At 42.8% G+C, this 26,622-nt stretch overlaps 1 protein-coding gene across 3 annotated transcripts in view; it reads left to right on the top strand.

Moving 5' to 3' along the window:
• LOC128737551 (protein bric-a-brac 1-like) overlaps positions 1-26,622 on the top strand; it is a 370,491-nt gene that overhangs the window by 338,465 nt on the left and 5,404 nt on the right. For all 3 annotated transcript variants that reach the window (XM_053832220.1, XM_053832219.1, XM_053832218.1), the window contains one exon: positions 16,875-16,922. In XM_053832220.1, the coding sequence (XP_053688195.1) occupies positions 16,875-16,922 (48 nt within the window). The remainder of the gene's footprint in view (positions 1-16,874; positions 16,923-26,622) is intronic.

Raw genomic sequence — 26,622 nt, 5'->3', positions numbered from 1 at the left:
TGAATGGCTGGATAATGCGTAATACAAACCCAATAGTGGTCCTTAGCCTCTTATCCAGTAATTCCTGTCCCTACCTCCACGTGGTACCAGCCGGAATACGAGCAACCTTCGCGAAGATTGGGTAATCAAACCCGGTGGAAACCAAGGTCGTATACCAACACTGCATTCCATGTATGGTTTTCCGGACAAACTGACGCGGTTGACCAAAACTACTCTGGAACGGGTGATCTGCTACGTGCGTGTTTCGGGGGCACTCTCGAGTCCTTTTAAATCGCGCAGAGGATTGCGGCAAGGCGATGGACTGTCCTGCAAAAACCAAATATATGGTAGGAAGAGGCTCCGGAGAAAACAACGTTTAGCACCCACGGACAGTGACTATTGACGTCGATGAACTAAAAATGGTTGATGAGTTCGTATATTTGGGATCATTGGTCACCACCGACAATAGTATGAGTAAGGAGATTCAACGACGCATTCAAGCTGGAAACCGTGCCTACTTTGCCCTCCGTTAAACGCTTCGATCAAGAAGCATACGCCACCGCACAAAACTGACAATGTACAAAACGCTAATCAAACCGGTAGTCCTCTACGGACTTGAGACACTAACTTTTTTCTACGGAAGACATACGTGCACTAGCCGTATTTGAACGGAAAGTGTTCCGGACTATTTTTGGTGGAGTACAAACGGAAAGCGGAGCTACTTGGAGATATTCCCATCGTACGCCTGGTGACTATGGAAGACTACGGTGGGCCGGACGACTGTGCAATGAAATCCGTTCTCTTCAAGAACCCAACCGTCACCAGGAATAGAGGGGTCCAACGTGTCAGATGGCTCGACCAGGTTGTGGCTCACTTGCGTGTGTCGAAGTACTAAACGAATTGGTGACGACTAGCACAGAACCGAGTACAATGGAGAAAAATTCTTGCCTTTCTGCTGGTAAAGTAAATAAGTAAAGTGTTTACCATTAAATCATAATTCATCTGTTTTTCCTATGGCACTGTAGTGCACCAGGAAAAAATCTATGTGGTTTCCACTTTGGTCGAGCGTGTGAATTTTTTCGATGTAGGATGAAGATAGATGAGAAGAACGCTATCCGGGCGGCAAAGACGCACAACGCCACATGTCAGAACGACTCAGACAAAAGATGCAGTGAACACAAATCTTTCGAAAGAAAATACGCAGTCTGAAGGAGATAGAGTATAAGAAATAGGAGCAGCTACAGGAAACGCCAGTCTTAGGAAACGCAAAAGTATTACCAGAAACTAAACGCATCCCGTCAAGGCTTTGTGTCACGAGCCAAAACGAGTCGGAATAAATATGGCAGTATATTGACGGACGATCCTAGCTGATTAAAAGGTACAAGCAGCACTTCGATAAACCCGATGAATAGCGTCCTGGTAGAGAACCATAACGACGAGGCAGTAATTTCTATAGAGTGACAAACGTGGAAGTCAATGTGAAGAACTTCGTATTCCACTGAGGCGTCATGTCGTTAAGTGTCACAAGAAACAATAGCGCCGTAAATCAACAAATTATATAACCGTGAAACTACAATGGTGCTACGTCGTCAAAAGCCAATATAGTATTGCCGTTTTCGTTTTTGTGGTGTAGCTACACCGTTTCGTGTTACACTTTTCGCTGGATAAACGAACGCTCGCGGTGCAGCAGCAGTGATGTGGTATGGGTGGGTTGATATTTTCCGATCTGCACCAGCTACACTCTCTTATTTTCTGGTGTAGCTGGTGCAGAAAAAGTGTACCTATGGTGTAGCACAAAAATCGAAAACGAACAGTTGTGGTGCAAAAAAGCTACACCGGTGTAGCCTCGGTGTAGCTACACCGCAAAAACGAAAACGACATATGACAGCTGCATAAATCCAAACCATCCCAATTCATAGCAACAATGGGCGTTTACGATTCCGCTGACCAACTAGGTAGCCAGAGGGGGGCCCGGGCCCCAATTCCGACTCCAGTGGTTTTATATGCATATTTTTATAACATATTTATTGTATCGTAGTTCTAAGCGGCAAAATATGCATATAATGCAGTTGAAGTCGAAGTAGGTCCCGGCCCCTACGTGGTTGCCGCTGGTTACCACAAGACTTTAAGACCAACATACTCTACGTAAACTGTATCCAGTCGACCATTTGATATTAACATGAAAACCACTAGTTGATTGTGCGGTAGTTCCAGATGGCCGCAATAAAGTTCAGAGGGGACCGTACCAAAAAGCCTTGGATTATAAGCATCTCTAAAACTTGACACTTCTTTATCGACAGACTTCGCAGTCGGTTATTTGAGTCCTGGAAAATTGCGGGGCTAGTGCAACGATCCTATTGACTCTAGCAACAACGCCCAGCCGAGATTCGAACATATGACGACTGGCTTGTAAGACCAGTATCGTACCTCGAAGCTAACTGGGCGGGGGACTCTACTCTAAAAGATAAAAAATAATGGCTAATACGAATACTGCTTATATGAAGATATAAAAGATTATTGTTCTCCGCTGATCACAATAAAGTTTATTGGGCCAGCAATAATTATCACAACAAAACATTGGGTTTAGTTTTAATGCGTTTTCCTGCACATTTGTCGCGGTCAATAATGTTTAATTTGGTGTTAACTTGGTTTTAGTGACTATCGCTTGTTTACGGCAGACAAGTTTTCGATGTGACGATTATTGAAATTAAAATTGTTGCGGCACCGCTCGTGTTGCCGCTGGTGGTACATCGCAATAAGGAATTATCAAGCCAATTAGCAATCAACGAGAAAGGGTAGGATTACATTCAATTCTCTTGTAACTTTGTTATATAGTAGAATTAAATGGAATTTTCCATCAACTTTCTCGTTGGTTCCTGAATTGTATCAAAACTTATTCGAAAATAATTGTAAGTTATTCCAACCAATCACGAAGTGACAATTTATACCTCTACGAAGAGTTGAACAAACTGCTGTCTAACTACCGAGTTAGAGTTATTTTCAATTTTTCAATGGCGGGCATTGAAAATCAAGTTTTCTATATTTTCAATTCGATTTTCCGATCTATTGGTGTAAATAACTTAGAAATCTATTAGGAATTGACTGAATTATAAGCCGAAGCGTGAAAATGCATTACCACTTTGATGACGTCATTTTCAACAACCAATCACGAAGCTAGGATTTCTAGATGGACAAGGCTTCATTATTTCCAATTATTCAATAGTGCGCACTTGAAAATCAATAGTTTTATTCGTGTAGATGCGTAGAAGATTTTCCGATCGATTTTTGCAAAAATATTTAAAATCGACTCAAAATCTTTCATTTTTCATGACGCTCGCATTTTTCGATTTTTTTGAATGACCCTCTATACCAGCTACCATCCGGAGAGACGTAGTCCTACGTCAAAAATTAGCTTAACGTGCAGATATGCATGCTAATAAGTCGTATTTCATGGGCCAAATTGCCATATCCATACTATTTCAGAGGCGATAGACGCGATGAGGAATAATTATACGCATTTCATCATATAAGTATGTACATACGATAAAATCTGATTAAGCTCGACTCACTCCATACTGCTATACAATTCTGTGCTGAAAACCGTATGTGCGTCAGTTATTATCGTTATATACGACTGAAAATCAACTGGAGGCTACTTTATTAAGCTATAGTTACGATTCCAAATTTTTAAGAGATGTTAACGATAATTTTCATACATTGATGTACAATTTGGTGCTAGCTGGGGGAATTTTGTTTATGAATAAAACAATTGGGTCATGACAGGCGACCGGATGGTTATGTGTCCCAGTAAAGCAAAAAGAAAAACGCACACAGAGATTCCGGCCCCAGTGATAGGCGAAATTAAGGACACTTTCAATCCGCTGAAGAACAATAAAGTGGTTGGGAAGGATGCCGTTGGCTGGGAAGGAGCGTAGCTCATTCAGATGGGTAAGAATTTGAGATACAGAACAGTTACCGGAGTGGTAGAAGATCTGCCCGATCTATAAGAAAACCAACAGTCTAGACTTTAAGAACTATCGTGCGAAGACTGTTGTCTATATCGCCTATAATGTGCTAGTTGGGGCTATGTTCCGCCACCTGTCACCAATTGCGAACAGTTTTGTGGAAAGTCATCTGAGCAACTTCGCTGAAGACCGGTCAATGGAGGTCCAATTCTTTAAGTTAACTAGCTTAAGGAGACGGTCTCTCACATCTGCTATTCCGACCGGACATGGATACCGTATAACTACATATTTTGCTTTAAAAAGCCTTTGGGTTGAACGGGTTAAACCCTTCTTTATCGACAGATTGATTTCGCAGCTGGATGTTGGAGTCCATGACAATTACGGGATTAGTACAGCGATCCCACTGATTCTAATTTCTAGCGATTCTACAGACACAGCATCGCCCAGTCGAAATTCGAACATACGACGACTGGCTTATTAGACCAGCAACGCTCCTCGGAGCTATCTCGAATGACAAGTTACTCTTTGCCGCAATGTAGGCCGTATAGCAACAATAACGTAGCAAATGTTATTTTCCTAGGCGTCAACCACAAAAATGTTAAATTGCATGGATCTTGAAAGCCAATTCACCAATCATATGTAGCACTCGCGGCCTGACATGTTGCGCCGTCTTGTAGAAATCACAGCCCCTTCGCATTAATGTCATTTAATTACGGTACGGTATTTAATTACGGTAGCAAATAGTGACGTCTTTAGCATGCAATGAGCTGAATTTTTTAAGCCCTCAAAGTCATAACTTCCATTAAGTGAATGGACACAGCTCTATTCGTTAAGCACTATACCAAATGGACCACATTGGGTATTATTAGATAGTATGTTCTACAACAGCAATAACCGCTTCGGCACACACTCTACGATGTATCTGCGATGTGTTATCCTATAGATCAGTTATTCAAATTACCACCACAGATTTATACAAATTTGTAACATATTGGTACGAGACAATTTTTTAAGATCATAGTGGCGTTATCACATCCTCAACGAAACTCGTATTGTTGTTCCTGTCCTGGAAAACTCTTCAACAATATACTGTTGATAAGCAATGTCATGGTACATCACAAAATGTTTTATATAATTTCCTGCAATTATCACTTTTTTTTTGTATGCCAGAAGGGCATTGGGTTAAAAGGCCACTGCGACAGTCTTAATGATCGTCTTTTGTGGCAGGTCCCGATTGCTGTACACAATCACATCGGAACTATCACTTAGTACGGTAATTAATATAAATAAAGTTTCGAAAATGGTGATGTAGATTATTCTATACTGCTAAAAAATATAACGATACATCCGTCGGTATTCTTTTCTCTTCCCATAAGCAATTCCACTAATATATTTCTCACTTTGAATTAAAAAGTGCTAGTTGTCCAATTTTGCATCGTATGTTAAATCATAACATTGTTGTTTCAATTAGTTGCCCTACTTGAAAGGCACCGACGCTACGAACGAGCTCAATTCTAAATGTATTAATTAGGACGGTCCGACCGGTAATGTCCTACCTATCTGGAAAAGCCGAATTTAGTTAGATTGCCAATTTGTTATAGCATGTGTCGGCTTACCGCCCATTGTGGATCACAATTAATCTACAAACCAAGCCACAAAGCACGGCTGGCGGATGCATGGAATCCAAACAATCCTCAAATTGACCGCACACACTGCCGGCGTATACTTTCCTTCGCCGGTCGGTTGGCAGCACTGTGACACAGTCGGTGCAAATGTTGGTCATAAATATTTAATCAAATCTCATAATGAGACTTTCCCACTCACAATAATGTAGAATAGAAGATACTTTGCAAAAAACTTCGAACATTTCACAACACCCATTAATTGTACGAACATTTTGCGCTCTGTGCAAAGCGACCGAAAGTGAGCCACCGCCAAATAGCTCATATTAAACACTCAATGAGGTAAATTATATTGAGTTCAAATAACCGCACGTCCCGCGGTTTAGCCCAACCGGTGGTGGCCAAACTGCCTCCGGTTTTGGGCTTCCACTTTCACACCGCTCAACCAATCGGCCAACCGAAAGTGCGCGCATGTTGTCGGATCCGGTCGATGCAAATGCAGCGTGCTGCACCCTCGGGTCGGATTAAATGAAGTGGCTTGCCGAGCTGGTCATTCTTTTTTTTGTTGCTTCCTGTGTTGCTTTCACCCCCCAGCCGCCGTCGGATATGTCCCAATGTGCCAATTCATTCAATTTGTGCTGTCCAGTACTCATAATTGGAGAACGTGCGAAAGCGGCTGCCGTAATTTCGATTGCATCACCGCACGATTGATAAATAAATCGGAAACTCCACCGAGAGCAGGAGGCTGAAACAATTCGGGGATTGGCCGGGTGTTGAAGCTTTCGGCTGGTGGCTCGCTGAGCGGTCAACCGGAACGCGGCGGTGGTGGTGATGGTGGTGGTAATGGTAGCGGCTGGCGAGCTGGCATTATCTGATAATCATTTACACGTTGTTTGGGGGATTTAAATTGGTTAATTGATTGTTTCCGAGCAAATTTCTCTGAACCGACTCAAACCGGTGCTCGGATGTGGCTGGCAGTAGCAATAGATTTTGAGGGTCACTTAACATATCATTTGAACTAGACAAACTATACTTTCGAAATAATTAAGAGTCATCTAATCGGTATAATTTCTAACAACTTTCAATAAAAAAACTTCACAAACATCACAAAAATCACAAAGCCGCTGCATCCAACAGAAAAGCTCTGCGAAAAAAAACTGGAGGCATTTTCGTTCACACGATGCAATCTCGCCAAGCTATAAAAATCCCGTTAGTCACTGTTTGACAACCGTTTACACCGAAAACAACGTGTTGAAAGTGGTCAATTTAGGGATTTATCAATACACATTTCAAGCGCACTTCCCATAATCGACACCCACCCACGTCGTGCCATCCCATTGCAATCCTCGCGCCCTTTCGGTTGCCCCGTTGCGTTGTTGGCGCTCGCTATGTTTGCATACTGCTGCTGCTGCAGTGTGAATACCGAACCACGACGGGTGCTTGCTATTCTAGTTCTATTGAGCCGGGTGGAAAGGCAACTGATTGGCCCCAAACACAGCAAAGAAGGCGGGGTTGAAATGCAATTCACGCGCGAAAAACAGCCAACTATGTGCACCGCAAACACCGCCGCACACTGCACTGCCTGGAGTGTGGAGTGGGCAAAACGTGTGCGGAGTTTTAAAAACAAATCTTTCACACGGCCAGCCACCCACTCCACCGCCGGCATCGGATGAAGCGCACTGCTATGCTGTGTTGCACCAGCTCCGCTGAGGATCACCAGGCACACCCCGGTAGTGTATATTTACGATGACATCGATGCACTCGCGTGATCTGCACGCGACACACGCAATATGGTTTGCTCGGCAACAATCGCTTACCGCCCCCTGCGGGAGGTTAGTAGGATACAGCCAGCAGGCAGCAAATAGCGCCAGTGAGTGACTTTTGACTAAAGCTACCAGTCGGTGGTGAAGGCGGCGGCGGCAGTGTGGCTGGCAACGTTTTCACATCGGGTTGGTACATATCGCGATATGTTAATCGGTGTGAGCTTTGACAGTGAAATCGCTCCAGCTAATTCCCACGATTTGTTTTCCCTCGGCAGTGCCGCACACCATCATCGTGTTGTCACACCATCGCATCGCATCGGCATGCCAGGCACGGTTTGCTGCACCGTTGACTGACTGCAAGCGGTTCCTGTCTGCCGGTAAGGGAGTTTACGCGTTCAACTGGCTTAATCTGTACCGATTCGGGTCGTGATCGAGACACAATTAACTTAAGAATGAGACGTACGTGCTGGTGCCTGCGAAGTCTGTCGATAAAGAAGGATAAAGTCTTAAAGACGTTTAAGCGCTAGGTTTTGCTTGGTACTTTACTAGATTTAAAAGGTGAAAAGTTGATAATACAATACTTTTTAACTTTTTCTAAAAATAAATCATGTTTTCGACAACAATTTCTACCATTGCTTAAACTTCTCCCCCAATTTCTCTAATTAACTTTCGAATGACCTGGTTTTTAACTTGTTAGGTAGCTGCTCACGAGAGCTCGCCTTCTCAAACATCTGTATCCATACAACCTTGTGTGCATCACGCGGGCTATTGGCTGCTCACGAGTTGCTGGCCTCGTGAGTGAGTGGTGCAGTTGCGCTTTTGAGTGAGCATCGTTTGCTTCTCGCTCGATTTGCAACATTGGTCTTCCCACCCAGTTGTCGCTGCGTACTTCTTTGGTTTGTTACAATCGGATTCTATGCAGACACTATTTTTGCAGGATAGTTATCCACCACTCTAGCAACATGTCACCGTTTTCATCCAGTTTTAGCCACCTTCTGTATGCTGGGTTCCCCATAGAGGCGAGCGAATCCTTTATCTTCATACTCCGTTCTTCTATACGCCGCCAAAAATGGACATCCGCCGTTAAAAAAAACTACGTGTACTCTTAGGTTATTTTCGAAAAATATCCATATTCCGTGCCCATAGAGGACAACCGGTCTTCTTAGCGTTTTATCGAAGACTTCTGGCAAGAAGACTGGCATCTCTGTTATTTCTCCATATAAACGTCAATCATCACTCGGCACCAGGAACATAGGGGCCCAACGTGCTAGATGGCTCGATCAAGTTATAGTCGACTTGCGTGTGTCGAGACGCTCAACGAATTGGTGACAAGTAACCTAAGATTGAGTACAGTGAAGGAAAATTCTTGATACGGCAGGAGCCACCCCGGTACTCTACTGATAGAAATAATGAAAAGTACCGAACGATCACAACGCTCAATGAGACTTACAGTGCTTTTGCAAGTCATCTTTCATCAACTGTAGCCACTAGCTAAAGGATTTTTGTGGCGCTTTAGAGTGCCAAAGTCAACAACGCGGAGCCCAACTAACACAGTTGTTATAAAGTAGTTGTGGCAACCGGTATATGGCAAATTATGGTCAGAAATCAGTTTCTGCAACTAAAAGTGCAAGCATTGCGCTGCTTATGAGGTCTTTCTTACTTGTTTTTTTGACGCAGGACTACATCTTTCGAAAAGGTAACTGGTATGCATAGGGGGTCATTCCAAATACCGTGGACCCCCGTTCGTTTGACCGTTTTTCATCTGAACATTTTTTAATTTGAACCCCGTTAGTTTGCACGACGTGCAAATTAAAAATGGTTCAATTGTCATTCTCAATATGACATCATTTGCTTAGGCAGACAATGCCCATAAACACGATTTGTTTGTACTGATCTAGCGTGTTTAATCTGTTTCATATTGCTTTTTCTCAACGATTATGGTAGAAATCCGATCGGAGAATGAAATATTCGCTGCTTGCAACAGCCAACTGAATCAAACCACCAAAACAATAACAAAGAGCAGGGCAGTCAGTTCACACAAGCTCCAGCATATTTAGGGTTACCAGTTGTTTAAATTAAAAACTAACTAAGCGATTTCCCAATCGATTTTCTATATTTTTGCACTAATCGATCGGGAAACCTTCTGTGCGTCTACCTTAATAACGAACGCTATTGATTCTTGAGATTGCACCATTGAAAAATTTAAAACAATGAAACATTGTCCAACAAGAAATCCTCGCTTCGTAATTGGTTGAAAAAGACGTAATATAAGTTTTAACGTTAAGTTTTAGAAAAAAGTGACAAAATTTCTTCGTCCCAACAGGTTGAACGTCGAAGATTCTTTGCGACTAGGGATGGGAAAACTATCATTAACTACTGATAGTTATCAGTAAGCAATAATATCACTAAATATCAGTAAGGTTTCGCTGTTATTGATATTAGTGATATATTTACGTTCCCCCCCCCCCTCCCTAGAAAAATCAGTTAGATTAAACTTATTATTCGGTAGTTGCGTACGATGGTAGAGGATGACACAGTAAATCGTCGTCGTCATCGCCAGCAGCTTATAGAACTGAAGTAGCTCGTGCTGTTTCAAGCAGTCGCCTCCATTTAACTCAAACTTGGGCCACTCGTCGCCAATTGCCCAGTCGTCTCAAAAGTCGCAAATCACTTTCGCTCTGGACCATCTTGCACGTTAAACCCCCGATATTTCTGGTGCCGGTGGGGTTGTTGAAGGCAACTGTTTTCGTCGCACTGTCGTCCGCCATCCTACAGACGTGTCCGGCCCACCGTAGCCTACTGACGTTCGCCAGATGTACGATGGGAATGTCTTCAAACAACGCTTGTAACTCGTAATTCATACGTATCCGTATACGTAAGGACTACTGGGCTAATAAAAGTTTTGTACATTGTCAACTTCGTACGGCGGCATGTGCTTCTTGATCGTAGCGTTTTGCGAAGGGCAAACTAGGCCCGATTTTCCGTTTGAATGCGCCGCAGGATCTCGTCACTGATGTTGTTGTCCACGCTCATCAGCGACTCCAAATACATTAACTCATCTGCATCTTCTAGTTCTTCACCGCCAATGGTTACCCTCCTCCTTGAAAGGCACGCGTTTGTCTCTTTAGAGCCTCTTCTTTCCGTGTATTTGATCTTCGACGCATTTATTTTTAATCTGATCTTCCTAGACTTCTGCTTTCAGTCTGACATTAAATGCCTCCGCCATCTCAAGCTTTCTGATCATGATATCAAGGTCATCTTGTTACCTTGTCTTATCCCTCGCCGGGTCTCGAAGGGACTCAGTGTCCCCGAAATGCGCACGAATCACATCACTCGATCCAGTGTACCTCTGATCAGTCGCGTCAGTTTTTCTGGGAAACCGTGTTTGTGCATTATGTGCCATAGCTAGTTTAGATCAACTGTATCGCATGCTGCTTTGAAATCAAGATGTGATGCGTGGGCACGTTGTACTCTCAAAATTTCTACCAGGTGGTAAAAATCTGGTTCGTAATTGCACAAGCCCACATGAAGCCTGCTTGGTAAATTACGAACTAAACTTACAATGAATTTTGGAGTTATAATTTTATAATTTCCTGTTTTTTGCTTCAATGTTTGATGAGTAAAATGACTGATATAAACTGATAGTTATCAGTAACATACTGGCAACTACTGATAGTTATCGGTAATGATTTTTAATGATAGCTCCCATCCCTAATTGCGATGATTGAACCTAGACTAATTTGATATCTGTGCTTGGGAAGTACGCCAGAAAAAGTGACAATCTCAACAACAACGTTTCAACAAAACTTTTAACATATCACGACACGATCAACCCAGCTCAATTTGATGTCTGTGTTAGGGAAGCGCGCCAGAAAAAGTGGTAAGGTCACCTCGTACTAGCAAGTTTTCTTAAGACCGAGATAAACCTCGAACAATTTGATGTCTGTCTTAGGGGGAGTACACCAGAAAGTGACAAAAACCCCTTGTCCCAAAAGAGATCACAAATTCTTTACGGTTAGACGATTAAGCCAAGACGTATATGTGATATCTGTGTTGGGAAAGTGCGCTTCAGCTGTAGTGTTCGGTTCTAATCTGATTCTGTATCGATGCGCATGTTTGCCGTTTCATTGGTAATACCTCTGAAAGCTATTGAAGATTGAACGTATACAATGTTACTACTTTGATAAATGTTATATACAATGCATGTAGCGTATATATGCTGCATGTAGCATGTATAAATGAAGAATCGTATTATTACATGCATGAATACATGCTGCTGTCGCTACAAAGAGACTTACGAAGCCCTACGTCGCTTATGCGATCGTGTCTTATACACAATCCCGTTGACTTTTAGCGTATCTTAACCTAGATAGTGGTTTCTGTGGGCGAGAGGTCGTCATCATCATCATTCAGTGCCTCAATTCTACTCGCTCTTGGGCCACGCGTCAACAATTTTACAGGGGTCTCACAAGTCACAAATGGCCTTCGACCTGATTGAGTCATCTCACACGTTGGACCCACCTGTTACTGCTACCGATGGACTAGATGGGATGGTTTGAAAACGGGTTATGTCGCATTTAATTGTTCGACATTCTTACAATGTGCCCAGCCTGTTGTAACCTCCTGCGTTCCATAGATGTAGGTACGATAGTATTCTTCCCAAGCAGTGTTTGTAGTTCGTGCTTCACTCCATCACCAAAGATTGTCCGCATCACCTTCCGTTCGAACACGACAAGGCCGTGTATGTCCTCCACGAGCAGCGTCACGATTTCAAACCCATAAAGGTTTTGTACATTGCCATTGTAGCGTTTCGCGAAGGGCAAAACAGATTCGATTTTCTGCTTGAATGTCCCAGCAAACACCAACTCGTACATCAATGTACGAAAATTATCGTTGACGTCAAATTGACTTTTAATAAATTCAGGATAGTCAATACAGCCTAATGAAATGCACACAACCCAGCTAGCACCAACTCGTATATCAATGTACGAAAACTATCGTAAATATCTCCTAACAAACTCGAAATCGTAACTAAAGCTGGATAAAGTGGGATCAAGTTGATTTTCTGTCGTATATAATGATAATGACTGACATACATACGATTTTCAGCACAAAATCGTAGAGTAGTATGGAGCGACTCGCGCTTAATCGGATATTATCGTATATAAATACTTACAAGGTCGTAACGCTCAAAATTATTCGTAATCACGTATATCGCCTCCAAAATAGTACGAATATGCCAATTTTGCGCATGAAATACGATTTATTTAGCATGTATATCTGTACGTAATGCTGATTTTTACCTTTTTTATACATATGAAAATGCTAGCTGGGAAGTATATATTCTGACGTATTTGACGGTAGCAAGTGATTGACCTACGACTTCCAGTACTGAATTGTATTGCATTGAAAAACTAATCGCTTTAAGTCGGATTTTATCGCATACAGAAACTTACAAAGTTGAACTGTTAATGTATATTTTGTAGTACGTATATGGTCTCCAAACTAGTACGCATATGCTAGTTTTGTGCATCAGATACGATTTTGCAGGGTATATATAGGTACATATAACTCATTTGTTACTTTGATATGCATATGAAAATGTTTGCTGGGGTGTCCCTAGATCTTCTCTTACTCATGTTGTTATCCACGGTTACCAGCAATTCCAAATGCACAAAATCATCTACCACTTCTTGTTCGTCGTCGTCCACGATTACCGTTCGTTGGAGGCGCATGCTCGTCCCCTTCCAGATTCTACTTTTCATGTTGGTATTTAATCTTCGAAACCTTTACTTTTAAGCCCAATCATTCAAGCCTCCGTTCTCAGTCTATCGTAGATTGCGTCCGCCACTTCAAAATTTCTGGCTATAATGTCTACGCCGTCTACGAATCCCAGAGGTTGTCTACTCTTATTGAAAATTATGCCCCTTGTTTCTAAAAACCTTCCAGTTGGCTTCGAGATATGACGCTTACCTAATAAAACAATCGTCGTATGTTCGAATCTCGACTTGGAGAGGCTGTTAGAGTCAATAGGATCGTAGCAACTGGCCCTGCAATTGTCCTGCACTCTAACAGCTGGCTGCGAAGTCTGTCGTATAAAAACAGAAGGTTAAGTTTCGATAACGAAATGTAGCACCTAGGCTTTGCTTTTTCAAGAGATTACCTCAACTGCTACAGCATCTCGCAGGTGCTCGAGGGCGCTCCCGAGAGGAACACGAAACACATCACTAAGACCTACAGTTGCTTTGATCAGTCGCGTCAGTTTGTCTGGAAATCCGCATTTGTGTATTATCAGGCATAGCTGGTCTCGATCGACGGTATCGTACGCAGCTTTGAAGTCGATAAATCTAGAATACATGCGTACATTGTATTCCCGATATTTCTGCAAGATCTTCTAGATGGTGAAAACACAGACTAACAGACGTAACACTTGGAACAAATTTTCTAACAAAACATCGTTTCAATGACACCCCTAAAACTTGGAAAAAACACTAGCAAAACCTGGTGCTTTCTTCGTGCTACGCAGAGCACGTTGCTATAAAGTTTAGCAATGCTATAAATTTACTTGTATATTATCTGACAACAGCACCAGCACAGGCGAGCGGCGTTCTCGCGCCGCGACTGTTGTTTGAGTCTTGGCTTAAGCGTAAATTTGAAATGATCATTTTCATTGACGATAGAATGAGGCTTCAGTGTTACGTCTGTTAGTCTGTGGTGGTACAGTTAAATTAGCAAAATCGACTAAGTGCAGTACAATACTTGCGTGTGTCGAGATGCGCAACGAATTGGCGACGAGTAGCCCAGGACTGGGTACAATGCAGAGGAATTCTTCTCTCGGTTGCTAAATGTGTGTGTTTACAGTAGTGCAGTACCGGGTACCGGCCTGCTGGTAGTCGGTCCTTATCGACGAGTCTGTTGGTCTTCAACAACTAGATTTCTCGTTCAACCTATGGATGAACTGGTGCTGGGACACATCGTCCATTGGACCTTCAATACTAATTTCCGTTCGGCCTCTGTCGGCAAGGTAGACGTTCGAAGAACTGCTTCCGCAAATACAATTACAATTTTATTATCTACTAGCTGTAACCCCCGCGCGTCGCCTCGCGTCTAATTAAGAGCAAATTGGAGGTACGCTATGTAATGCTAACGATATGTAGCGCTAACGCTATGTAACTCAATGGAGTGAAACTACGTTACTTTTGCTCGTCTTGAATGTAATCTGCTATGATTGGTTTGAGCCTTTGCTTAATGTGAGCGATTATTACCACGAAAATACATATCGCGCCCCTCGTTTTGGCGACAGACATAAGCCTCTTATATTTATGATGAGAAAGTCATCGTTGAAAGTTATTAGCCGACAAATTGAAGTCGAACCAATCGTAAACTTCGTTGAACCGCATTGCCATAAATCGGATAGGGTCATATAGCCCATGGTTTGAATTCTGTCCTTCCATGTATAGGAAATTCCTTGTTCTGAGGTGTCGTTGGGGAGCATACATGTGACTCAGAATGGCGGGACAGTCACCTCCTTAGATCATTCTAGCCCGAAACACGGCTTGAACGTTTGGACGTCTTCTATCAGGAGTCTCCAAATTAAGCAAGCGACAACGTTCCTCATAGGGCGGTAGGTTTCTGGGATCACGTCATGGAAGACTTGCCAAAGCATACCGTAAAAATTTGAGAAAAGAGAGATGGCGGAGCGGAAATGCGGATGGTCAATCTTCCATTTGTCTACTAGGTGTTGCAGCTCAATGCAGTCGGAATCCATTTCGATTACCTCAAATATTTTGACATTGTCGGCATAAAATGACCTACAGCCAGGTGGCAGGAGAGGTGATAGCTCATTCATAAAAAGAGAAAAGAGCAGTGGTCCAAAGTTGCTCCCCTGTGGTACACCAGAGATGTTACAGAACAAGTCGGAAAACTCGGACCTGATCTCCACACGCAGCCTGCGGTGTGTTAGGTACGATTGCAGCTACTTGCAAAACGGTGCGGAAACTCCCAGATTCACAAGTCTTGCAAGTAGGATACTGTGATGCACCCGATCAAACGCTGCTTTCATATCCGTATATACTGCGTTAATTTGCACCCTTTCATTCATATTGCGCAGGCAGAACGAGACAAAATCAACGAAATTCGTAGAGACTGAATGTTTTGGAAAAAATCAATGCTGGTCTGAAGAAATGTAGTGTTGACAGCTAGCGAACAAAGCGTCGTTCACGATTATCTCCAACACTATAGAGCACAACGATGTAGTTTCTTGATAGTCTTCAACCACAGACAAACAGACGAGACACTCTCGATAATTCCATCGTCCAATCAAAAACCACTCATTTTTCAAAAAAGCATGTTTCGCAACATGTCCACACCGCGGCGTGCAAGTGTTGCTCTGAGTTTTCAGTATAAAACCATTCAAATGTAGAAACCCCTAAAGCATAAAACCCTGCAAATGCAAGCTACTCCGCAACATGCATAACAGAGGGTGCTAGTGTGCAAGCCAAATGTGCAGGACGATGGCTTTTAAAGGATTTTCTTCTAAGTGTCATGTCAGTTCGTCTGTGCTTCAACGTTGCGCTTCTTGTGTACAGACAATCTAACTGAATTTTTCCATCGGGTATGAAACTTACACTGCTGGATTGAAGCATTGAACAATAGTAAAAAAGGTCTAACTAGAATGTAGAACTTAGCTCTTCGGAAGATGGTAGTGACTGATCCAGTATGTCAGCGCGTAGCTTTCAGTAGATTGCGCGTTGTTTAGCTGCTTGATGCTTAGCTACGAAGAACAGAACATTTATTTGTGATGTTAGAGAAAATTGACTAACTGTCATTTCGGTTGCGGTTGATCAGGTGACCTTCGGGCGGCTTGTGCGTATCTTTTCGTGGAAAAATGGTACTTCTGCTCACTAGACTTCGGGAAGCTACGAAGTTTGCACAGGTCCCAGTAGCGTCTGACGTCTATGATGTTTAATAAGTGCGAACCATCTAACCAAGTAACGTAAATCTTTGATTCTTATCTATGAGAAAATAGTAGTTTATCTTTCCAAATTGAAAAAAAAGAGTTCGTGTTTTCAAAAAAAAATTTGATATGAAAAAAATTATAATATGGCATTATTATATGATTTTCATTTTGTGCCGTAGAGGTGACTGTATGGTCTATCTTCGCTCAATGCAGACCTATATAGATTGCACCTTCGCTAAAGATTCTTAAATGTTATCAGATAAAATAATAATTTTTGGATCGTTTTGCCAACTTCACAGAACAGATGTGAATATAATATGGTCTAAAATAGAACCTTGTGGTACATCGCCTAAACAATTTACTATTTATATAATCTCGCTTACTCTGTCCTAACGGGCAGATTCAAATAGCCTAAAGAGCTTCTGATATAGTGAAAAAAAAACCAAATTTGAACATTATATTACATCAAGAATGAAATAACTTTTCTCTTACAAAACCACAAGACCCGCCCTTCATTACACTTTAAAATTTGTTACGAAAACGATATCAAAAGTTAACCTCAAATTTTCTTTCCTTCATCTTACAGGCACACAACTACTGAAAGAAGCTGCCTGCACACCACCGACAACCTATGGTAAATACAAAACATCATATAATATATGCATTAAGTATTCACAGCGTTGCCTTTGCTGGCACAAGAACTATAGAACAAGCACATGAAGTACAAATTGAGCGTGCCAAATTTCTCCGTTCTATTAAATTATGGTCTCGAAGTGATTTGCTGTATGAAAAAAAGAAGGTCTCCAAATATTGAATCCATTTAAAAGTGCCGAAGCAAGTATTCACCGCGCTCTCCCCCCGCTTCTAAAGTTCGTTCCAGCTTTCCAGAAGGGAATGGCACACCACATTTAAGCTTTCTTCACGAAACGTTGATTCCACACTCAGCATGTATCGAACACGATGAAGTTGAACAACTTAATTAAAGTTTTTCTCCGTTGCCTCCTAACCTGACCCAACATGCAGAGAAAAACCACCACCACCACCAACGCCCACCGGTGCACACCGGTGCTAGTCGATATTCAGATTTCCCCCGATTCATACGTTCCCATATGTGTTACACCAACAGTACCCCTTGCCACCCTTCTTCCCCACCACCCTTTCCCCGTCAACACTAACAAAAACAATCGATTTTCTTCGATCAGATCTGCTCTGCACCTGCACAGAACCCACAGTCGCCCGTCGCAGCGCGACCTCCGTACTCCGCTGGAGCCATCAACAATGCAGGCGAGAACCAGCCGGTGAAACTTTCCTGGCTGCTTTTATTCCGGGGCATTACTTTTTCATAATTTCATTTACAACATGCACAAATTGCACTTTTGCATGAGTCTGAAATTCGATTGTTTTGTTTTTCCTTGTTCGGCGTGTGCTCTATTCAGCGGAAAAATCGTGATTCGTGAGCGGAATCGAAAAAAAAAAATAGAAAAACTGGTGGTATGCGCCTACCTGATTCTTTTTTTTTTTCAACACTCCTACCTCACATATTCCCGCACACGTGTGTGGTAACAATTCGAGAAGGAACTGATTTTTTTGCTTCTTCCAGAGAGCTTTACAGTAGTGGCGCTCAGTAGTATCTCTTCGCGGGTTAACGGCAAGTTGCACTTTACCATCAACTAGTTTGCGTAATGTTTTTTTTGTAGTCCAATTAAACTGTATGCAATCGGCTATTATAACTGCATAGCACATGCAGCTGTCGGTAATGTGTTGAGTAGAGGTAGGAAGATGCTTCGTGATATGCTTTTATTTACCAATTCGAGCACGGCTCGCTGAAGATATCAAAGGGAACATCTTGTTTTAAATTAAAATAACATGTTATGTAAAACAATAGGCCTTTCGGCCAATTGATTCAAAAGTCGGCTACATTTAAAATATTCTCGTCCTGTTCATGTTGTAGAGAAATTGTTGGCTTGCAAAAGAAGCATTTAGCATGTCATTTGTGAAAGATGATTCGACACAGCAACTATTAAAAACATTTCCTGCACCCAATTCACACATGCACACACAAACACACTTCCGAAATTCCACCCGGGGAAAGCCAGTCGCGGTCGATAAATTAATAACCTTGCGATTGTCGGAGCCGCCGTAAATCGGCCGGACAGCTGCTTGACAAAGAACCACCGAAAAATCACCTCCACTGCTTCGATGGTCAATTTCGGCTCTCCGCATTAAACGAATTAAATCCCATTAAATAATCATGTGTACCACCTTTGCCGTCAATAAAATTGTGAGAGTCCAGCGCGCGGGCAGCCGAAAAAAAAGAGAGAGAGGAAAACACGCGAAAAGCCTGCCCAAATATTTGCCTTTTTCCGTTCCGAACCGATCAACCCGTGCGCGACACTTTCGCGGTGAATCACATGTAGCCACCGTCACCCACCACACCCAATCACCACTCGAACACACTAGTCACGGAGGTGTTCAAATGTGGTCAAACTAGCAGTATTTAAAATTAGCGGACAGCTTTCGCGCTGCTGTGCCGAAAAAGTCATTTACGCAAACCCCACCGGAACTATGCTGTCACCCCAAATGGACATTCATCAGTTTATGTTAGATAATTTCGTCCATTCTTGTGTTCTGCCTTTGTTATTTATTTTTGCGATAAAATATTAATAATCTGAGTGAGGCCAGAATTTTAAGTCCTGCCATTCGCTTTCGCCCAACGCCGCCCGCTGAACCAGAGTGGCAGCATGCTGGGGACCGTGTCCCAAAACCGCAATCTGCGTAGTGAGAAACAATTTCACCAATGTTGCACATAGTATCTGCAGGCCGGGCCATCATCCCGCACCGAGCACAGGGTCCACTGCTGGGTACTTATTTATGAATAAATTAATTGATTGAACAAGAGTTTAAATACAGGAAATTGGCTTTTTGTCACCCTGCTTGCCGGGTTCTTCGATAAGGTGGGAGCTAACGTAATAGGTTTATTGCACCTGGCCGCGTGTGCTGCTCGACATTGTACGCGCTACGATATGGATCAGAAATTGGAACAAATTCAGGAATTGGAGCAAATTCGAGCAAAACTAACATAAATTCGAAACAAATTATTTATTTTTAAATAACGCTAGGATTGAAAAAAAGGATTTTTCTGAGACGAAACTCAAAGCAAAGTTGAAGCAAAATCTTAAAACCCTTGAAAAATTAAAATGGATAAGATAAAATTACTTACGTAGTCCATTGCTTTGATCTTTTTAGTGGTTAAGGCTTGCAAAGCCGCAACCAACCCCACAGTATCGCCGGAGTACCAACAAATTTCGAAGGAGCCCTCCTCCCCTGTCGGCATACGACCTTGGTTTCCATCGGGGTTGGTTACCCGATCTCCACCGAGGTTGCTCGTATCCCGGCTGGTACCACGAGGAGGTAAGAGGCTGTGGACCACTGTGGGGTCTATTTTATGCCTAGTGCACAAGGCACGTAACGAATGGTTTGGGGAGGAATGTCAGCATATATTGGCTGAGAAGAACGCGTCGCGGGTACAAATGCTGCGTAGAGCCACCCGTCAACATGTGGAGCGATACAAACAGAAGCGGAGGCAGCAAACCCGACTCTTCAAGGAGAAGAAGCGCCACCAAGAGGAGAAGGAGTGCGTAGAACTCGAACAGCTGTACCGCTTTCACGACACACGGAAGTTCTAACAGAGACTCAACGGATCTCGCAAAGGCTTTGTGCCGTGGGCCGAAATGTGCAGAGATAAAGATGGAGGTATCTTGACTGACGACCGTGCAGTGATCGAAAGGTGGAAGCAGCACTACGATGAACACCTGAATGGCGTGCAGGGGGAAGATCATGATTGCGGAGGAAGTGAGCACATTAGTATAGCAAGCAACGAAGATGTGTTACCCCCATCGATAAGGAATGTTAAAGAAGCCATCCAGCGGCCGAAGAACAACATAGCAGCGGGAAGAGATGGCATTTTGGAGCGGAACTTATCAAAATGGGCCCGGACAAGTTGACCGGCTCTCTGCATCGACTACTTGTCAAGATTTGGGAGACGGAACGACTACCAGAGGAGTGGAAAGACGGGGTTATCTGCCTTATCACCTTCCTCCAACTACCGAGCAATCACTATCATGAATGCCGCCTACAAAGTGCTGTCCCAAGTTATCTTTCATCGACTATCGCCAATAGCCAATAGATTTGTGGGAAGTTGCCAGGCTGACTTCATGGAGGGTCGATCTAGAACGGACCAAATCTTCATCCGGCTTCAAATCCTCCAGAAGTGCCGCGAATTCCGAGTCTCCACGCACCACCTGTTCATCGATTTCAAAGCCGAATATGATAGCGTAAACCGACAAGAGCTATGCGAAATTTTGGACGAAAACGGCTTTCCGGGTAAGCTTACCAGACTTATCATGGCTCATCATTATCATGCGCAGTATAGCGAACGAAGACAAAACGGATCGCGGAATTCGTTAGCTATTTTAAAGATCAAACCGAATTGCCTATTAGCTTTTGAGATGATCTCTTCAAAGTGCAAACGAATCTCTTCAAACTGTGCTCTCAAGTCAAGATTCACTCCCAAGTCACGAAAATAATTAACCCGTTGCAGCGCATGACCCAGAATAGAGTAATCAAAGGTAATCGGGTTCAGTTTGCGGTAAAACGAGATAACACTGCATTTGGGTACACTGATTGTTAACAGATTATTCGTACACCACACCTCAAATAGGTCAACCAGCTGCTGCAATCTCAAACAGTCAAGTGTGGTTTTTATTGGCAGGTATATCTTAACATCGTCCGCGTTAAACAGACGACATCCAGCAGGCAGCAGTATAAAGAGCTCGTTGATGAATAGTGTGAAAAGCAAAGGACCCAAGTTGTTTCCTTGTGGAACCCCTGATAGATTACAAAACCGATTCTACTGGACCGATTTTGACGCATAAACTACGGTCATTGAGGTAAGACCTCATCCATCTGATAAAAGCGACAGAAATTCTAAGTTTCTCCATACGATTCAACAATATCGCGTGATCAACACGATCGAAGGCAGCTTTTAAGTCTGTATATATAACATCCACTTGCGCATTTTCCTCCATGACGTTTAGGAAAAACGAGACAAACTGCGTTAGATTAGTGGCAACTGATCTTCTAGGGAAAAATCCATGCTGATCAACGGATAAGTACTGCGAACTGCACATAAAAAGTGCATCGTGGACTATGATTTCCAACACTTTCGAGCATGCACAAAGTGATGTGATACCCCGATAGTTTTCCACGTTCCTCTTAGCTCCTTTTTTGTGCACGGGAAACATGATGGATTTTTTCCATGATTCAGGAAATACATTTTGCCGGAGAGAAGTTTCGAATAATAACGCCAGTGGGCGAACAATAGCTGCAGCACATTTCTTCAGAACACAAGAAGGAATTCCGTCAGATCCAGCAGCGAACGAATATTTGAGCTTTTTGATCGCGGTTTCCACGAGTTGATCGCATCACATGAAGTATCTCGGATTGCAGAGGCAGTCTGCATTTCCGAAGCAACAGAAGCGTTAAAAGAATTCTTGAAGTGAGTGGCAAAGAGCTCGCATTTTTCCACGGCATTGTTCGCACAGACGGTACCCAGAAACATGTTTACAGGCAGTCCTACCTCGTTTTTCTTGGAATTCACGAACGACCAGAATGATCTAGGATTCCTGCGCAAGTTGGATTGCATTCGTAAAATGTACCTTTTGTACAAGAGTAGATTATAAGCTCGGTAATTGTTGCTTGCTATGTTAAACTATCGCTTAGAGAATGGACATCGGAGCTTACTGTATTTTCGTAGAGCGGAAGATCTAAGGCGCTTCAAGAATCGCAAATGAGCAACGCCCCACGCTGGTTTACGAAGTGGTCTACGAGTGGGAACACAATCGGAGATCAGGTGTTTCACGGTTTGGGTGAAGTGACAAACGGCATTGTTAACATTCGCAAAACGGTCGAGGCAACTCCAATCGACTCGACTGATTGCTTCGGCTTAGGCAGAAAAATTTGCTCTTCGAAAGTCCAAGTCACTTGCGTCGACAATGTCTTCAAATTCACAGGAGACTGGCAGGTCCACTAACACTTCAACAGCGGGATGATCAGCGTCAAGTGGAACTACCGGGTCAACAGATTCGTTGGCCAAACGAGGTTGCAGATTCGTTGACCAAAACAAGATCAAGCAGGCGTGAGTTTCTGTTGACCGCCGTATTTATCTGCGTTAGACCATGCAGAGAGAAACCGTCTAAGAGGGCAGCGAAAGCAACCGAAATGTTCGATCGCAAGCTGTCAACCGCAGGCGGTGCATTCCCAGGAAAGCTCCAAACAAGACCGGATTGATTATAATCGCCGAATAATAGCGTGAAGACCGAAAGGCTGAGGTCTGAGTAAACCACCTCGTTGGAACTGATATGATCCTTAATGCTGTTCAGATCCCCTTTGCGATCTGGGGGAAGGTAGATAACTCCTACGCTCATTGTGTGACCAGGTAACTAAACTCTTATCCATATTTGTTCGAGTGTATTGCATATGGGGAATACTGGAAGCACTTAGCCTCGTTGAGACCGCAATTAGCACGCCACCATCGTGTGATTGTGTGAACTCCGATCACAACGAAATACCGTAAATGAATCGCCGAACAACTGCACTTTTCTCGTCGAGCCACGTTTCGGTAAGAACGATGATGTCGAAGTTTGATTCAGCCACGGCAATAAAGAAGTCATCTATTTTGGTTCGTAATCCCCGTACATGTTGATAAAACACCAACAAGCCCTTTCTCACAGTGCTAAGCGTGGGTGTAGTATGCTCCGTGGGAGATGGTAGAGCTATGTAGCCGCTTGAATTTCGAGATACTACAGGCAAAATACCGTCACCGGATGATAAGTACTTGCCTGAGTCTGCGGGCAGGAAGACCCCTCCTCCAGTTACAACCGCAGGACCGGGACGACTGTGATGAACGCTGGCAGCGGGAGGCTCGACTGGGTCGGACGGATGAGGGGCTTCCGAAATACTGTACACGTTGCGTCCTTGGAGAGATGATCCTGCGAGAAGATCAGCTGTAAGGCGGTTACATCGATCGGTGTGAAGAATGCTAAAATCCGATAAGCAGTCAGGAAGCGATGGAAGTTCACAAGCATCGCGATACTTGCCAGATATCACGGGTTGGAATAATCGTGGGTCATCTTCTTGCGAACACCTTCATTCTATCCAGCACCACAAAGCATGTTCTCAGCTCGTTAAAAGTACACGTCACTCTGGTAAAATTGGGCCTTGTCACCGCGGATCTTCCTTCTTGACCTTCTTGACTTTGCGTTGCGACAGATCTCCTGCCTAATTCAACTGTCCGAGCCGATTCAGACGCTGTCGTGAGCCGCTCTTAGTGCAGACGCTCACTAGGTGGAGGAAACGATGTTCCGCTTTACAGTGCCCAGCTAGCACCAACTCGTATATCAATATACGAAAATTATCGTAAATATCTCTTTACAAATTCGAAATCGTAACTAAAGCTTAATAAATTGGGCTCAAGTCGGTTTTCTATCGTATATAACGATAATGACATAGGTACATACGATTTTCAGCACAAAATCGTATAGCATTACGAAGCGAGTCGCGCTTAATCGGATATTATCGTGTATAAATACTTATATAGTCGTAACGCTTATAATAATTCCTAATTACGCATATCGCCTCCAAAATAGTACGGATATGCCAATTTTGCGCATCAAATACGACTTATTAGCATGTACATCTGTACGTAGTGGTGATTTTTATCTTTTATATGAAAATGCTAGCTGGGTGGAATCACCGTCAAGAGCCAGTCAACAGTTCAGTTAGCAGAATCTTTGGTTTGGGCGGCACGTTCTCCATATTTTTTAGGACATTTGCGACATATCCATCCATACAAAATTATAAAAGAGCTAAGTCACCCAGTAAACATTTTCGTATGTATATCAAAGTAACAAATGAGAAAAAAAAAATTCACCAACAACAGTTGTACACCCAATTCTTTTTTTGAACGGATTTTTTTTACACGGATTTTTTTTGCACGACTTTTTTTGCACGGTTTCTCGAAATAACACGGATTTTTTTTACACGGTTTCTCGAAATAACACGGTTTATTTTTGCACGGTTTTTTTTACATGGGACGCATCCCCCGTGTAAAAACAGAATTGGGTGTACTAATATTGATATATATATATCTAGAAAAATCGCATCAGTACCACGAAACCAGCATATGTGTGCTATTTTGGAGGCGAATACGTACTCCAGATTATGTGTAAACAATTCGCATTCATAAAGATTTGTATACGAAGAGATTTTGTTTAGAGACATTTGAGATGATTTTCATATATTGATGTACGAATTGTGGTTTGCTGGGATAAACCAAGTAGAACCTAGTGGATGATAAAAGTGTGCGTTAAGAGTTTGTAATATGTTTTGTTGTAAATGTGCTTAATACAGTGTTTTAGTGTTCGCAGATGGTGAACGATTACTAGTAGTAGCTCGAAACGTCTGGTTCAACTGGCACTTAAATTTATTTCGCCGAAAAATGTCGATAAAATTGAACGACTTCTTCAAAGGTTGCAACGCTGGTAAAATTGAGGTTTTGTACACCTTCTCGACAGACCTCCTGCAGTGTTCACTCATGAAATTAAGCGATTAAGCAAAGCTAAAGCTGCAGTAAACAAACTGTCATTCCATGTCCTCCTTTCGTTGTTTAGTTCCAATTTTCTTTGTAGTTCATAGTCGTTGAAATTGGATAGCGGAACGCTAGCGAGTGTCATAATGGGGCTGCCATCTTGGTTTTACCGTTCGAAACAAAACTTTCCTCAGTTCAGCCACCTAATCCGAATTAGAAGCTTTCAAGAGCCGCTCGTAACATACAGCGCACCTTATAAAAATGATGTTTTGCATTCGACATTGTGCTACAGTGAAGAGAGGTTGACGCAATCTACGAGTTGCAGTAGGCAACTTATCGCCTGTTATTCTTTCCGTTTACATTTTTATGCAGCAGCAGCATAATTTGAACATCTTGCTCAGTAACTATGACTTGAAATGGTTGTCAACATAGTTCTTAAAAGTAGTTCGTTCAAATATATCCGTTTGCCAGGGGGCCTTGTAGCCATAACGTTACCGATTCTGCCTTGACAAGCAAGTGGTCATGATTTCGAATCTGAGTAGAATCAGGCCATTCGATGTTAAGTGACTCTAGCATGGGTTTATTCTCAGGCCCCTCTACATCCTTCCTACTAAATGCTGCATTTACAAACAATGAAGCCTCTTGCTCGAGGTGCGAATGAAGCCTCTTGTCCTAGAACAAATTATAACTTCTTCGACTTCCTGATTCTAGGAACGAGATTAGTATTGCAAAAGTAGTAAGGAACACATACATACACACATACACGCCCTCACTCTGTGCTGAGCTCTACTTTACCGACCATGAAGCCTTTAGCCGGGACTGGTTATAAGAATGATACTTGCTCGAGGTGCGAATGAAGCCTCTTGTTCAAGGGCAAATTATAACTTCTTCGACTTCCTGGTTCTAGGAACGAGATCAGTAATGCAAAAGTAGTAAGGAACACATACATACACATATACACACCCTCACTCTGTGCTGAGCTCTGCTTTACCGACCATGAAGCCTTTAGCCGGGGCTGGTTTTAAGAATGATACTTGGTCGAGGTGTGAATGAAGCCTCTTGTCATACGACCTAGGAACTAGGTCCTAGGTCCTAGAAAGTCTCCGCACATCCTGACTCTAGAGCTAGATTGGTTGAAAAGTAGTAAGAAGCGTAGAAGAAAAAAGTGCTGAAAACATCGACACTTTAAGCACGGATAATAAGCAGTTCGCTCACTCTATAGCGATACCGCAAAAATAATGAAGTGCGGAACAACAACACCTGGGTGAGTTCACAATAGTTTAAAATGGTGGTCGTAGTGATAATATCAAAAAAAAATATTCGTTGGCCTTTGTTCATCCATTGATTGTTATGAGCCCTCCACTACATTGAATCTCTTAACGGATCCATGGACTGTCTTTGCTTGAGATTCCTTAGTAGTGACCAAAAAGAGAGAGCATCAAACGAGTGGTTTTAAAAAAGTAGGTTAAGTGCCCAACGAACATTTTTGCTTAAGAGTAGCTTGTTCAACTAAAGCTAAAACCAACGGAACAAGCTGCTATACGACAAAAATGATCCTTGGGTGTTCAAACCGAGAACTCCGGTAACTCTGGCGCTTGAAACAATCGAATATTATTTAGATAAAATTTATACAGATTATTCCATTCAACTTTACACACAAGTTCAACGCCTCATTGAGCCTCATATA

The sequence above is a fragment of the Sabethes cyaneus genome, chromosome 2 (assembly GCF_943734655.1).
Source record: "Sabethes cyaneus chromosome 2, idSabCyanKW18_F2, whole genome shotgun sequence".
NCBI classification, from domain to species: Eukaryota; Metazoa; Arthropoda; class Insecta; order Diptera; family Culicidae; genus Sabethes; species Sabethes cyaneus.
This window is presented reverse-complemented; position numbering and strand designations above follow the sequence as displayed.